Genomic DNA, 16005 nt, shown 5'->3' with positions numbered 1-16005 from the left:
TAGCCCCATCGGTAAGACAATGGGTTCACGCTCCGTTTCCCTATTCGTTCCAGGGTCGCTTCCTGACAGTGCCAGTAACTTCTTTTATTTGTTCGCGGGAGTTTTCTATTGACACCAACGGTCGCTACAGAACCGTGCGTGGGTAGGGGTAAAAAGCTTCGCTTTCAAACGGGGTGGCTGTGACATCCACACAGTGCTCTGCTAAAGCAGTGTACTTAATTATCAAGCTTTATTCTCCACCATTTCTCCGGCATGTGCTACCTTGCTACTTTTTGGGAGTATATATGCTTCAAAGTATGTAATCGTGTTCCTTGTAGTCGAACCTAGTAGGTCTCGACTGGTCGAGTTGTTTAGCCGTTACATGACACGTTTTCCGATACACTCAGACGGGTACACGTCCTGTGAGCGATCTGGAGAGAACTTTTATTGTAGCGTAAGCTACACTGGCGGAACCTCAGCAGTTTCGCGTGGGCCGCGAAGGGCCGTTCTGCGCAAGCGCGAGGAGCATTGGATTTGGATCAGATCGGATCGAATTGGATTCGCTTGGATTGGCTTGGCTTGGCTTGGATTGGATTGGATTGGATTGGATTGGAATAAATTGGATTGTGTTGGATTGAAATCTAATCCAATTGGAGTACGGGTGTGTAGAGAATTGTCTGCACATTCGCCGGTCTGCGCATTCCAGAGGAGTGACGTCATAGCCGCGGTAGACGTACTGTCGCGGGCACGTGCCCAGCTGTGCTCCTCCGTTGCGCAGTAGCCAAGTCTGACGCTGCGCCGGAGCCACTTGATAGCCGTTTCGCGTGGTTCCTGGAGAGAGAGAGAGAAAACATTTATTGCCCAGTTACCGAGCTAAGTCCAGGTCAGCTAAACGACGGATCCTGAGGCGTCACTGTCTTCATAGTAGTCCAGAATGTCCTTGGAGATCTTCTGGATATGAAGGCAGAGAGCCTCCTGGGCGGCCCGAACGTCTGTTCCGGGCGGGGGAGCCAGCCAAGTGTCCCACGAGGTGATGCGGGAGAGGGAGGGGGGAAGCTTCGTGGGGTGGCAGTCCCAGTAGGAGTGGGGAATAGAGGGGTATGCGCCGCGTCGGGGGGCTGCTTCTGGTGATGTTGCTACAGCTTTCTGGCCGGAGGTCCACTGGGTTTTAGCTTACAGCAGATTATGCTGTTATCCAAGTACTGCGCTTGCGGCGCCCGGAAAGTAACTCGGGGGTTGGGGAAAAAGTGGCACCCAGGGAACATAACGCTGGCCACCCCAGACTTCTCTTGCATCTTGCCTCCCTCCTAGGCCTTGAAAGCTTATCCTGCAAAGCTTCTCCCTCGAGGACCAGCTCCTGTCGGTCGGGAGAGCCGAGGCCGCGTCCATGGCACTCGGATTCCCCTTCGCACTTCCCCCTTCTATAGGTGACCGGTAAAAAGGGCAAAACCTCATGGGTACATTGTCTGCTCCCGCGGAGCCGCACCACTTCCGGTTCGAATTTCTCCTTCCCTCCAGTACGTCGGCGGCTTTGACGCGTGTGTGTGCCTGATGTTAATCTGTTTCCACCGAAAAATAAACGCTCATGCATTGCAGATTCAAGGAATAACAAGGATTAATCCTACTAGGGGCTTTTCTGAAAGGTACGCACTCAGTGGCAAATAAACAACACGCACACACGCGCGTGAAAGCCGCCCGCGTACAGGAGGACAGCAGAAATTTCGAACCGGAAGTGGCGGTAGCAGATGACGTACCCTTCAACCTATGCGCTTTTTACCGGTCAGGTCAATTGCGTTTAACCACCACCCCACACCACACCAAAGGGTCGATGAGAAAGCTAATCCCCCCTTCCTCCCTCCATACCCCCCCTCATTCTGCCCTCCCCCAGTTCATGCGTAAATGACGTTCTCTGCTCTTGGTACCAGTGGCTTCGTCAGGCAGTTGAAAAGTAGAACATTGCTCGTTACGTCTCGTATTTCTCGACGCACTCGCCACTATTCACCGTTCTGAAAAATCAGCACGTCGTCAAGCACAATAACTTTCCAAAACATGCCCCACGCAATTTCATTTATTTTTTCTCTCGGACGTGCCCGTGTACACCAGGGTGAGTTAGTACGAAAACAGGCCTTTGGTAATACGCAAGGGATCAAATCCTAGACGTGTTATTTTTGAACTGCAGCCCAATGTGCAACCTAGAGTACGCATTCCTTGCTTTGAAAAGGCATATACTAATAAGGTGTAGAATAAGGGCGGACATCGGATCGGCTTCATCATCATCATCAGCTTATTTACGCCCACTGCAGGGCACACAACTCTCCCACAGATCTCCAATTCTCCAGGTCCTGTGCTAACTGCGACCAATTTACCCCGCAAACTTCTAGATCCCATCTGCCCACCTAACTTCTTGCCACCCCCTGTCAAGCTTGCCTTCTCTAGGTATCGGCTACTCATGATACAATGCAATTAAACTTTCCCTCTTCCGCATTCCTCGCACCCCGTCTTTCATGATGGCGTGCCACTTTTTATTTGTACTTTGTTCCTTGTTCGGCCTGCAAAATCATTATCGGCAGCTCTGTTTTTTTCAGTGCTTGTTTTTATCTCACATGCGGGAGCCTTTCTTCGCCATTCTCAACGCATTGTTTTTTTCGCTATCTCAAAAACCACCCAGCGTGTATTTTTCAGTAAAGGGCCGATGAAACAAGTACTTGAGGGTTGGTATTTTGCCTGAAATGACAGACAGACAGACAGACAGTCAGACAGACAGACAGACAGACAGACAGACAGACAGACAGACCAAACTTTTCGCATAAAGTAGATCGAGAACGACTATCGCCTTTCAAGGGACAGACAACCGAGCTACCACCAACTTTCAGCTCTCCAGAGTTTTTTCTTCAAGTTATTACAATATCCTCAAGGCAAAAACGCTTTTCAGGTATTGTTATAATTTTTATTATCAAGGACTAATGTTCACAAAATGTGCATTATCTTGACAGTACAGCAAATGTATTTCTGAACACATAGGTTTTATTTTTGCGTTGTTGTATGTGCTGCCAGTGACATTTTATGACTAGTAGTCACCTTCGCCGTCATCACACAGGTCTCGGCGGTTGGGAGCAACGATAACACCGCAAGCATCAACAAAATGTTCGATGCAATCCTCCGGGGCGTTGTCTTTATATCTGACTGGCATCCAAAGAACGCACTCTGAAAACGAAGAACACAGTGTCATTCTTTAACAGCCGGTTCTAGTAGAAAAGGCCATATTCCTTAAATCGCAGCCTTCGAATTTTCATTTTTAAAAAGAAGGCTGCGACAGAATGCGGTTGATGTATATATGATTTATATATATATATATATATATATATATATATATATATATATATATATATATATATATATATATATATATATATATATATATATATACGGCTAAAGAGTCAGACAAACGGGCAAAACAATAGTAATTGGAGTGACTCTGTTGTCCTTTAAAGCTGTACTTCACCACCATATCCGAATTTTTTTTTAAATTACTGCTGAGTTTACCTTTTGTTTCAAACAAACGCCTATTGAGTGTAGTGCAGCAGAAATTAAGAAACAAAGCTCAAGTATTGAGAAACGAATGTGGGGGGGGGGGGGGGGGGGGACGTCCATTTGAAGATAACATGTCTGAGACACCAGAATATTTTTTAGAAAAAAGCATTTATCGCAACGGAAGATTGCACCTGGTTTCCCAGAACAATATCGTTCAGAGTGGAACAAATAAGGCGCACAACTGCCGATAGAGGAATTCTAAAAAAAATGAAATATTTTCGTGAAAGGGCACTCGAAACATTTGGAAGAATAGCAACTTACTAAAGCATCTCCTGCGATTGCATTTTTATACTAGCACTACCTCCTGTTTCTGTAACGATAAAACACGCCTTACGGTGCCCATGGTACTCCATGTCCAGAACGACACACTTCTCGTAGTCCTTGTCGGTGTAGTAGTAGATTCCCTCTCGCTCGGTTGGATCTGAAATGTTCGTCATGCCATTTTTTTAAAACTTCGTTGGGAATTTGGCTTCGATGTGATATCCAGCATCCATCCCAGCATCCAGCATCTGAATTCGGCTGCGATCTGGTCATAGAGTGCCATACTAATATAAGCTAGAGGGAAATCTGGCGCTGCAGTCGCAGGCCGCAATGGGCGCCGCCATTGCAGCTAGCGGTGTTCCTTGCCTACATGGCTTGGCTACCCATATGGTTTCCTTTTTGTCTCGGAGTCCAAATGGTAACATTTATTTTCTTGTTCATCATACATGACGCTTCTTAATAATCACTGACAAATATATCTTTTGGGAGCTTCAATTTCATAATAACAAAACAAATTTGAATAATCTCTAATAGTAGTATTGTTGCTTTTTTGCAGCCAGAGCCAACTTCCCAGCCTGTTCATGAGCCATGCCAAGGACAAGTGGAACGTGCCTGCCCGGTACACGACGGAACGCTCGCTGAAGCGCGGCTCCCCTAGATAGTGGCGCCAGATTTCCTTATAGTATATATTAGTATGAAACTCAATGGATCTGATATCCAGCATCCGGGTTCGGGTACACCAGTTATCTCCTCTCGAGGGATACATCAGGCATCCAGGTATTTTTATTTTCTTTTTTATTTTTGTTATTTTATTTTATAAAGCCCCCCAAGGGGGTATTACGTAAGGGGTGGGTAACAAAAGTAACAAACGTAGAAGCCAATGGTTTAAGAGAGAAAAACTTATGGAAGTTTTCTATGAAGGATGGTGGGCAGGTAATGGTTCTGGGGCGGTATTCTGGTAACTGTCCCTTTTGAAAACGTCCCTTTTGCGTCCCTTTCATCGTGACGTACTTCCGGTTAAGCAGTAGGCCTTTGATTCAAATACCGTAACTGTTCTTGCAAACGCAATTTAAAGAACTGAAACCGTATCAGAGTACCTTTTATGTGTTTGTTGTTCCGCAAGCGAACCAACAATAAGGCGACAAAAAATCGTCTGCTCCAAATCGTCTGCTCCGTGTAGCCACGGCTCATAGCTCCACCGTGCTTGCATGGCGTCACATCCGGGTGTTCGCTTTTAGCCAATCAGGGCTCGCTCAAAAGGGACACTTTTGAAAGGGACACAAAAGGGACAAAACACGGGAATACCGCCCCTGATTACACAGTGAGTTCCTGCATGATGAAGGCGAACCGGTAGGCTGCGCATTCACGCAGCTACCGAGCTGGAGAGCCACCAGCTCCGATTATCTGAGTTGCGCTGTGTTCTAGGATGACTGATAAGGTTACAATCCCGGTGTTCTTAAACTTCTTGTTTAATGTTTGAATAGCTGAAGATACTCATAACGTCTTCAGCTTGATTTGCTGAGGAGAATACTGGAGATGAGATTAGGGCTATTTCATTTCTTTTAACGGAAGTGCAACACTAAAACACAGGGGCATATAACTTCACCAAAAGAAAGCCCCCTGCACAGGCTTAAGCACTCATCTTGCATAAACGCAAATTTTTGCTCTTGGTAGTGTTGGTTCCTAAAACAAGGTTGTTTTCGCCGAAAAATATACTCTTCACGAAGCTAAAAGATGCCCGTGAAACTAAAAGAAGAGCATTCCATTTTTGTGCAGTTAAAGCGAAAACATACTTCTGACAAACCCTTAAATAAAGTCAGCTGTTTTGTGTTCCAACCGGCGGACATTTTCTGTACCACACATGCTTGATTTGAAAATAACAAAGTCAATTATTACCTTCGCATTAAAATGTTGAAAACAAACAAGGTGCCCTGCCGTGTACAATTGAGTTGGTTATCAAGTCGTGTATTTCACGCTTTGACATTCACATGGCCTAAAATACGAGTTTGTCGTGGTACTCCGCCACGGGTACTGTTTTGACCAACGACAGCTTCGTGATTATGATTTATTTCTAACCTATGACTTGGTAACATATGATTTACCTAACAGATATTACTAAATTTCTATAATTTTCTTCCTATAATTTTATACCACTTACTTTTTCATTTCTATAGTTTAAGAATTCTGTATTTAAATTCTGTTAAGTGTTTTTAAAGTACACTTTACTTCCAGTCGAACAAACGATGCATTCTGCCTAATACCCACATTTTATTGTTCAACCGCCGCTGTTGCTTCTCTCAATTCTGAGGCATCCCTAAACCGGTATCCATCGGCGGTCAATTATTACTTAGCAGCCATATTGCGTTCACTTATCGAACCCAAAAAATTAACAACTGCAAGAGAGTTACACAGAAACAGCCAGAAGGGAACGAAAAGTGACAAAAAAGCGAGCTTCAGCAAATAATACATGTCCAGGTATATGCAGAAAGGGGTCGCACACTTGTTCCCGCGAAAAAATATTCGCCAAAGCGCTCACAAAACTCCTGGAGTGTTCGCTGTTATATCAGGGAATCATGTAGTGCGTTTCGTTCTCTTATGGCTCGAGGAAAAAAAGAACAGTAGAAGACATTGTTCGTGCAAAGATATCCCTCAGTAGTTACCCTGGGTTTGTGTCGGTGTTTCTCTTTCGCGATTAAATGTAAGGAATGATTTGGTATCTATTCTCAGCTTGCGACGTATCAGCTGATGCAAAAACTTCAGGTGGTGAAACTTAGAACGAGCTTCAAGCGTTTCCAGTTTAACGCAACAAGATATAACAAGATTCGGGTATTCACCGTATAAGTGCGGTACACTCACACTGCTCCAAGTTGTAACAAACTGGTAAACCAGTATGTTGTAATCTATGTTTCTTGCTTCAGTGTATCTTGTCTATCTACTTCGTATATTCGTATCTTGTCTTCTACTTCGCACAGACACATTATTTAACCACTGGCATTTCTAAGTCCATTTTCTATAGCAATAATGTGTCTGTGCAAGCCGCCTATTTTTACATTGGGAACTTGAAAGCACGTTTCATTCCTTACAAGCGATTATTAGAAAACATGCATTCTGCCCGCAAGTAAATGTAACGTAACGTCTTTCTAGCCTCTGTGAAGGTACTTTAACACTGTTGAGCCGAGAAGGCTTTCGGTCTTTCTCTTGAAAAAATAAACTACATTGAACTGAGCGGAATTTCTTACCTCGCAAGCGCTTTTTTGTTATATGTTAGTATTAGAATTTTTTTATAAATTGCACAGCGTTCGAGTAGAAAGAATATTAACTTCTACCGGAGGTGGTAAATGGTTTTATTTATTTATTTATTTATTTATTTATTTATTTATTTATTTATTTATTTATTTATTTATTTATTTATTTATTTATTTATTTATTTATTTATTTATTTATTTGTGTATTTATTTATTTATTTATTTATTTATTCCGACATACTGACAATCCCAGTCGGGATTTTCGCAGGTAGGGCAATACAGCCATTTCAAATACACAGAATGTGAGCATGGTTTTTACGCATGCAAAAAAATAACAACACCGATATAAACATGTGAGTAAGTTTTTCTACATTAAGCGCCTTGGTTAACATATAAAACGTCAAATTACAGGCTTCAAAGTTCCACAAAATTCATTGAAACAGAGGAACGAACGTAAGCAAATTGAATGGAGCATGAATCACGTTAACATAAATTTGCGACTTATTTAACAGCAGCGCACGAATAACAAACACTTGGGGATATTTGCGCCGACAATTTTTATCGCACAATCTGCTCGGTAATAATTAACTTGAGAAGAGAGCTAGAGAGAGAAAGAAATCACGTAGACGCACTTGGCGGGTACTTCTGTTCGCTCTGTTCATTCAGCGTTATGATGACATTGTTTAGAATGATTCGTGCGATGTTTTTGAAGCGGGTGCTTACCGTCGCCCACCGTAAATGACAGAGTTCCTGGGGTGTCTCCTACCTTCACATAAAAGGGGACTTCTTGTCTGGAAAAGCATCACAAACTTTCTCGTTAAAACAAACCGAATAGCAACAATAACAATGGTTTCACTCATACAGTTATTGAAACATATTCTGCTTTGAAATGCTCAGCGCTATGATCTTGATTATGTAAGAGGGTGAGAGCAAAGAAAACGGAAACATATCTAATCAATTCCAGATGGTATACTAAACCTGCTATCGCAATGTCAGAAAGCCCCAGTGTATATGAGAGTGATGTGTGTAGGCTGTGCGAGAAGGTGCGAGCTACGGCAGCTCACATCATTTGGAATTGTGCTGCGAACCCACGTGAGGACAGTGAGAAGCCGGAGGCTGCAATGAAGGGAGGAAGGAAGCAAACTTTATTTTCCTAAGCACCCTTAGTCCAGGGGAGCTACGACTACGACACACCACTCCAGGCCGTCCAGCAGGTCGCGACGGCTCTTGAGATGCAGCGGCCGGGTGAAGCTGCGGGGGAAGGGGACACACGCCTTCCTGGACCCGTGGACGGAGCCAATCGCAGGCCTCGAGAATCGGACGCGCCGACGCCAAGGCCACGTCACAATGACGGACCTGCCCCCCAGCCCCCCCCCCCCCCCACCCCATGAGGGGGTAACCTAACACTACTGCAGGCGACTCAATAAAGTTGTTCTCTCTCTCTCTCTCTAGGAAGCTCCCGTTTCTGTGCAATTGTTCAATTGCTTTTTACCTTTGCAGCGACTCATCTGATTCGGTAGGGAGCACAAGCAGATAATTAATATTTAAAGAATGCGCTGCAACCAAGCAAACACACTGAGCGGAATTCGATGCACCCACTTTATACTCACAGTGGGTTTTATATATCCCATGAACACATCATTTCTGCTGTAGGGCCAGATCACCTAAATTAAATTACGAAACTGAAATCGTATAAACAAAAATGTAGTCATGATGAGCCATTGTCTGAGGCAAGTTGAAGGTTTTTTATTTGTGGTAATTTAATGAGTTGATTAAATCACTCCCTTATTTTCACGCACGAAATATTCCATCCTTAAAGGGCCATGAAGACAAAATACAAGTTCGTTTTATTCGCAAGATTTCGTGTTCTGTATTGCGGGGGACTACAATTGATTGATTGGTTGTAGGGTTTAACGCGCCGAGGCAACGCAGGCGATGAGGCGCGCCGTAGTGGAGGGCTCCGGATTAATTTTGACCACCTGGGGATCTTTAACGTGCGCCGAAATCTCGTACACACGGGCGTTTTTGCTTTTCGCCTCCATCAGAAAAGCGGCCGCCGCGGCCGGGAATCGAACCCGCGCCCTCGTGCTCAGCAGCACAACGCTTTAGCCACTAAGCCACCGCGGCGGGTAAATCTTGCTAATACAAAAAAACTGGCCTGCGAGATGGCGGAGGGTCACGGCCTTCCGGTCCCTGCGTGGGGGCGGCCCGCGACTGTCACGGACTCCCCCTGAAAAGGTCGGTCCAAGGCAGTTCCTCAGGACCTGAATAAAGTTCTTTGTCTGTCTGTCTGTCTGTCTGTCTGTCTGTCTGCCTGTGTATTTTGTCTTCATGGCCCCTTTAAGGATATAATATTGCGGGGGTGAAAATAAGGGAATGATTTAACCAGCTCAATAAATTACCGTAAATTGCTGCTGCGCTTGTCCACAAGCAAACGATGATTTCTTCGCTGCGACATTAATCAATTTAAGCTAAAATTTTTATTCTCGCGCCAAAACGTGTGTTTGAGCGACGTTTGCTATGACATTATTAGAACAGGTATTTCCGCTAAACTTGGAATGGAGCGGAGACTTGCTTACTGTTAGTCAACCTAGATGGCCCTACCACCTCACGGCAAGCCGATTTCTGCCTGTCGTTTGTTTGTGACCGCATTTAAACCTGGTTTGTTTTTGTTAATGAGAGAAAATAATCGTTTCGTAAAACATCGTGCTCCCTCGACAAATATGGTCACGTAAGACACCGCCGCTTGCTTCAATCGGCCGGTGTCGTCTTATACAACCCCAAATCCCCGCAGTGCTGTGCCGTGGTGCTGCGCATCTAACCGAAGCATAGTGCGCACAGCACCAACAGCAGTACGCATCGGTACTTCTATGTTTACGTGTGCTTTCGTAACTTCCACTGTTTGTTCCACCATTCTTACTGATATGAAAAGAATGTGCCCTAAATTTAAGCGCAAATAGCTCGTTCGGCAATTTCATAAGTTCTCCCTAGTTTGCGTTTGCTTTTTTCGGCATACGCCAATGTGAGAGCTGGCTGGCATCACTTCATAGTTTCTGTTGCGGGAATGAGCGAGTGGGTCGCATGACCATTCAATTTTTTCCTAATTATACAGTCTGTTTTAGCAAAGTTTATGTTAAAAGTGGTATCAGAATAATTCTAACGAGACAATCTTTTGAATGAACCAAACTTGCATTTTGTCTTCATGGCCCGTTTAACTACGCACATATTCACAGCCATCTTTTTTACTGCATTTCATCGTGGAGCAACACATCCGCTACCAAACTAGAACCGCTTCAAATCCTTAAAAACTATGCACACTGGCTGATTACGTTTGGTCCTTTCCAGCCTAATTCTACGGTCCTGTGCATTACCTAAGCGTGCTTCCTGAAAGTAAATTATTAACTTTAAATCTGGCAGCATTTTCGTATCGATTTGTTCACAACCACCTATCTCACCAAGGGTTATGACGCCATCATCTCATCAACACTAGTCACACCCAATTCTGTGGACGCGCCAATTTCATGATGAGCAAGGTGCGCACGAAGTACGGAAAACTAACCGCGAACTTTGCTGGTGCCTCGAAGTGGAACAATAAACCCGAAGAAATTATGTCCCGTAACGCATTACATACATATCGTGAGATCTTTAAATTATGTTGACTTAGAGAACTCTATTCCGAATGAGCTATTCAATATCATTTTGCTTTGAGTTATTACTGATAGAGATTTGTTGTGTGTCCGTACTTCATAAAGAGTCATTACAGGGTTGCTGTCTCGTATTTTGCTTCCGCATGTCTTGATTATGTTTTAGGATTCTCAAAAAACCTGCTCAAGTGCTCGCTGCGTCTTGAAGCTAAACTTGCATTGGCTGACTTCCGCCGTAGGTGATTGCCTACACCGAACCGCCTTGCGGCAAAGCAACTTTATCCACGTGGTCTGAGAGCGATGGTGATGATAATTATGTTATTGACTACGGATAAAGGGATTACCTTGCCCGTTTTAGAGCATATAGATTCCGTTTACGTGCTGTTTGGGTGCAGCTTCGCTAGCGGTTCGCATCTGACGCCGGAGCGCGCGCGCAAGTGTCGCGCTATATCACGCCACAATGGGAGCCAATCAGCGTCGTCGGTTGCGTCAGGCCACATCGCGGTTGCGGTCGATCACTCTTGTCGGGAAGCGAACCTTCCAGCGCAGCATTGTTCGCCCCTCGCAAGAGTGGACTGTCATTGGAGAACGTAAAGGTTCCCGGCAAATGCGGAAGAATGACATCCAACAACATATTCCGAACATTTGCGCTCGTGTAACGCTCGGTGAAATGAAATGGCTTCGTTTTGGTTGATAAATGATTTAGCGTTTCCACTTCGGTCATTGCGCTTTGATTTCGGCAGTAGTGTTTTGTTTTCGTTTTGCCGTCATTGAGTTTTGATTTTGCTTGTTTTTATTGGCACGGAGGAAAGGCTTCGCGTACACCCCAGCTCACGCAGGAAGGGGTTTGTCATTCTTTTCAATTAAATTTACATTACGTGATGATCCCCCCCGCAGCTATCAAACTCGAGGCCTCTTTTGTTTCTGCACTCGTCTGTGCTCAGTGAAAAGTGAAATGAACTTGAACTTAATCTTTGTTATAAAACATATGCTTTGTGTTGCAAATACGATACCAGGCTAACTTTTTTTTGTGAGTTTATCCAGGTATACTGCTGCCTCACCCTTCTGCAGTAACGAACCGCTGTTCTTCTTCGTATCCTACTCTCGTGCACGCTCTCGGAAACTGTTTCATCACATCTCCCGTGCATGCAGAGCATCCAAGGTCCAAACGAAAACTTTGCAAAAATTGAGCCTTAGTGGGCAGTCTTGAGAGGTGAACCACACAGTTTGAACATTTCTGCACCTACATCCAACAATGTTTTTATGGTCAGTAATACTGAGTGAGTTTTGCCTCCAGGAGGGATAAATTTGCACTTCATGACTAGCTAATTTGCATTGGGGTAATCCTGAAGCAATGGTCAGGTAGTTTTTTAGCTGCAGAAATACATTTCTTTGCAGCCTCCAAACAAGCATCGACATTATATGGCCAAACGGGCTGTGCTTATTTTTGCGCAGGGTTCTCCGGGCATGACATCCAGCTACGAGCCTTGACGCACAAATGAGTTTTAACAGCGAAGCTGTCTTAAGTAAGTCTTTTCGTCCGTCTGCTGAAGGTCGTGCTTAACGCTGGGGTAGGAGAGGGCTCCCAGTCCCACCGGCAGCCTCGCAGAAACAGGTTTGCCCACCCACAGCTAAAGGGCGCAGTGGTCTCTCGCGCGTTGGTTCCTCTACCTCGCACTTGTGGGAGATAGTGGAGCGAGCCTCACGCCACTGATATTTATCATCCGATTCCTTCGTGGGAAACCCTACAATTCTCGGGCGAGCACCCGTTGAACTTCGAGCCGACACAAGAAGCCTACCGCTCACCTGTTTCAGAAGATTAGACACAGGGCGGAACTGAGTTTAGTTCGTTCATTTATTTACAGATTTTTACTACGTGCGTAATTTTGTCACGTATGCGAAGTGCAACGACAAAGCTTCGTTCATATCAGCACGCCACTTCGCTACTCCCGTTCTGATTCTTGAGGTGCTCCGAAAGCGCCAAAGATTCTTTATAGAACGCTCACTCATTTTATGCTGTGAACTTGTCGCTCATCGTGCATGTCTTGCGTTGATTTTTATCCTTACCGTGGTCCACTCTCCGTCTCAGGAAATATCCACACAAACGTGGCAGTCTGCGCTTCTTCGTCAATTTCGGTTCGATTTGCCTTCACACATTCAAAAATTGTGTCGTTGTCGGAATCCGAAATGGCCACCGTGAACGGGAAGTGTGTGAATATCTGGAGGACAGGAAAAGAACGATGGATTAGCTTTCACGCCGCGCAGTAACGATATCTTAAACTTCGTCATAGTTCTAGCGCAACAACAATAAAAAATATTGACCTTATTGATAATAAGGGCCAACTGCTGGGATTTAAAGTAGCTACTGCATCTGAGGTTGAGACGTTTGGGCAACGCGAGGACATGCCCGTGTTAAACTATATAAGTGTTGGGTTTTTTAGGGTACTACAGAGACATTTCGTGGTGTCGCAGGTCGACGCCAACGGCGTCGTTATACTCGCGATCCGTAAAACCGGTACACCCACCCCTTGTGTAATAAGTAAGCACTTTAAAGGCACCATATGTGGGGTGATGGTGCTCCAAATAAATATTGATAAAGACACCGATTTCTCATATTTATAACCGAAACTACCGAAGTGCTAACAGCAGCTGAGCAGAGACAAGATTCATAACCCTGGGAAAACTTATGTACCACAAAACACGAAAGGCGAAAAATGGAACGTTTTTACTGGAATAAACTGTTAGGTTCCAACGCACCACTTTGATGCCTTCCAGGAAACTACTTGGTATTATGTCTCCGTGCTTTCAAAACCCGGTTTTCACCCTTTTGTGGCTGCCACATTAATGCATGGTTACTTCTACAGGGTATTTACGTAAGGAACTATATTACCTGCGCAGGCAACGTCTTAGGCACGCTTTCTATAATATTTGACTGCATACCTGGAAGCTGTCAACAACTTCACTTTGGAGCTTCAGCGGCCCACCAGGAGCTCCTAGCTTCCCGTAGATAACTGTTGCCAGAGATAGAGTGAGTATAAGCACTGCAACAATCTTCGGCATTGTGGATCGACAAAAGTCTCGCCACAATTGAATTTGGCTCTACTGCAGCAGTTCCAGGGGCTTTATATTAATAAACATCACTAGCCACCTGGGTCCCGTTGCGAAAGCACCTATTCTTTCTGCGTGTTGTAAACAAAAATCAATTCCACGTCGGATCCACCTTTCACTTGTAAATTTTTTCGTGGCACTCTAATTCCTTGTGCCAGAACAAACGGACAATTCCGGCCGAGAAGTATGATAGTTGGCGATTTGACGCTCGGAAAAAGCCAACACACCTAACGTATGTATCCATGGCGTTTTGATAGAAACGTTGCTTAATATTTTTGTTATCATGTCTCTACGCGGTTGGTCTCAAAAATTTCAGATATGACTGGATCACAGCGGCAGTGGAGAACCAAAGCTTTTATCAGAAGCTTTGCCGGGATACACTAGCTGCTGTCAAAATTTTAGTTTCCGCAAAAAATAATAAATGATAAGAGATAATTGGTTTCTTAGAATGACATATAGAAGTACACCCCCGGCTAAAAAGATGTGCTTGTGGCGTCATGTCCACTAAAAAATAGGGCATTTCAAACTCCAAAGTAATGGCCGCTTGTCACTTGTGATGGGAGTACGCACCACATGTAGCCAAGTCGTCATTAGAGTGTTGTACTAAAAAAATAGGGCATTTCAAACTCCAAAGTAATTGCCGCTTGTCACTTGTGATGGGAGTACACACCACATGTAGCCGAGTCGTCATTAGAGTGTTGTAGTCATCTACTGCCCTCTGAAGCATGGGTGGCAATAGAGAAAAAATTAAACTCCATTCCACCTTCCGAAGTGGAGATGTCAAGTTACTTCTCCTTAATAAAGAAGGTCCCAATGGCTGTTTTCTCGATATGACATACAGTAATAGGCATAGGAGCAACTGCAAAAACATTGGTGGGTAATGACAAATCGATGCACGTACGCTGCGTGGTGCCAGGTTCGGCCTGATAGTAATAGGCATACGAGCAACTGCAAGCACATCCGTGGGTAATGTCAAATCGATGCACGTACGCCGCGTGGTGGCAGGTTCGGCCTGATCGTTGTTGCATCTCAAGCCCGATGCCTGCAATACTAACCGTCTAAAACACTTTCTTTTCCTTTTTGGCGCATTTCCATTGAAATCACCACAGAAGTAGTATTATCGCAACTAACCCACCATCGGAGGACAGTATCCGGAAATCTAATGACTTCTTAAGGGGCCTGAGTGCGAAAGCATTTTGTTCAATTAACACTTGGGGAGCCTTGCTTATACCTTGCGTTTTTGAAGGGCTTTGTCGTCTTGCCACTTGACACGATCTGCTTCGGAGTACGCTTACGCTTTCGAATGCTTGCGGTGAGTCCTCTACTCAATGCGTCAGAGCCAGTTCCTTTTCCCTACTTCCGTTTAATCAGAGTGCTGTGGAACTTTCCCGCTTCAAAGAGTAATAGATTCATGGACTTTTTATCCGCCTATACGCAAACAAGCACACCGACGGACAAACAAGTAAGTAAACAAATCCACACACACAAACGGCTTGCGCTTCAAGACATGCGGATAAAGTTGGCTTTGCTACATGGCGTTTTGATGTGAGGGCACCAAAAAAATCACCCCTTATCTGTGCCTTATGCCGTTCATAAAATGGAAAACGCTGGCTATAGCTAGCCTATGAAACTTTTGTGTAAGGCAGTGCAGTGAGTAGTTGTAATGGCGGGAGATTCTAAAGCACCGGAATTTTTTAACACTGATATAAAAGAAGCCATGGTATTCAGGCTATAGACCCACAGAAATTTAGCGTACTTTTGCCAACTTAATGTATACTTAAACATGCATTTCAATAGGGGTTCATGCTTTATTGAGTGATGGATTGATTGTGGGGTTTAACGCGTCGGCGCGACACAGGTGATGAGGCGCGCCGTGGTGGAGGGTTCCGGATCAATTTTGACCACCTGGGGATCTTTAACCTGAGCCGAAATCTCGAACACCGGGCGGTTCCCTTTTCGCCTCCATCAGAAAAGCGGTAGGCACGGCCGGGAATCGAACCCGGGTCCTTGGGCTCAGCAGGACGCCTTAGTATAAGGGTTCAAGCAAATAGCTAAAAAGCACTGCAGGCAGGTTTGCAATGGTGCATAAATTATAAACATTTGCATCAGAACAGTTAGGCTGTCTTTAGCATCATGTCTGACACATTTCAGACTTTCCTTTTTCCTTGTTATTGCCT

General features: G+C 44.7%; 1 protein-coding gene across 1 annotated transcript; it reads right to left on the bottom strand.

Moving 5' to 3' along the window:
* Window positions 1-2983: 2983 nt before the first annotated feature.
* LOC144151609 (uncharacterized) lies at window positions 2984-13846 on the bottom strand. The gene is made up of 5 exons (XM_077682722.1): window positions 13661-13846; window positions 12788-12939; window positions 7800-7867; window positions 3905-3991; window positions 2984-3183 (listed from the first exon to the last, which is right to left on the bottom strand). Exons 1-5 carry the CDS (start codon window positions 13778-13780, stop codon window positions 3047-3049), a joined length of 564 nt encoding a protein of 187 aa, XP_077538848.1. The 5' UTR covers window positions 13781-13846; the 3' UTR covers window positions 2984-3046.
* Window positions 13847-16005: the final 2159 nt, after the last annotated feature.

The sequence above is a fragment of the Haemaphysalis longicornis genome, unplaced genomic scaffold, assembly GCF_048455015.1.
Source record: "Haemaphysalis longicornis isolate Haplotype H1 unplaced genomic scaffold, Haemaphysalis longicornis Haplotype H1 scaffold_9, whole genome shotgun sequence".
In the NCBI taxonomy this organism is placed as follows: Eukaryota; Metazoa; Arthropoda; class Arachnida; order Ixodida; family Ixodidae; genus Haemaphysalis; species Haemaphysalis longicornis.
The sequence above is the reverse complement of the archived record's forward strand: the minus strand, read 5'-3'. Positions and strand labels throughout refer to the sequence as shown.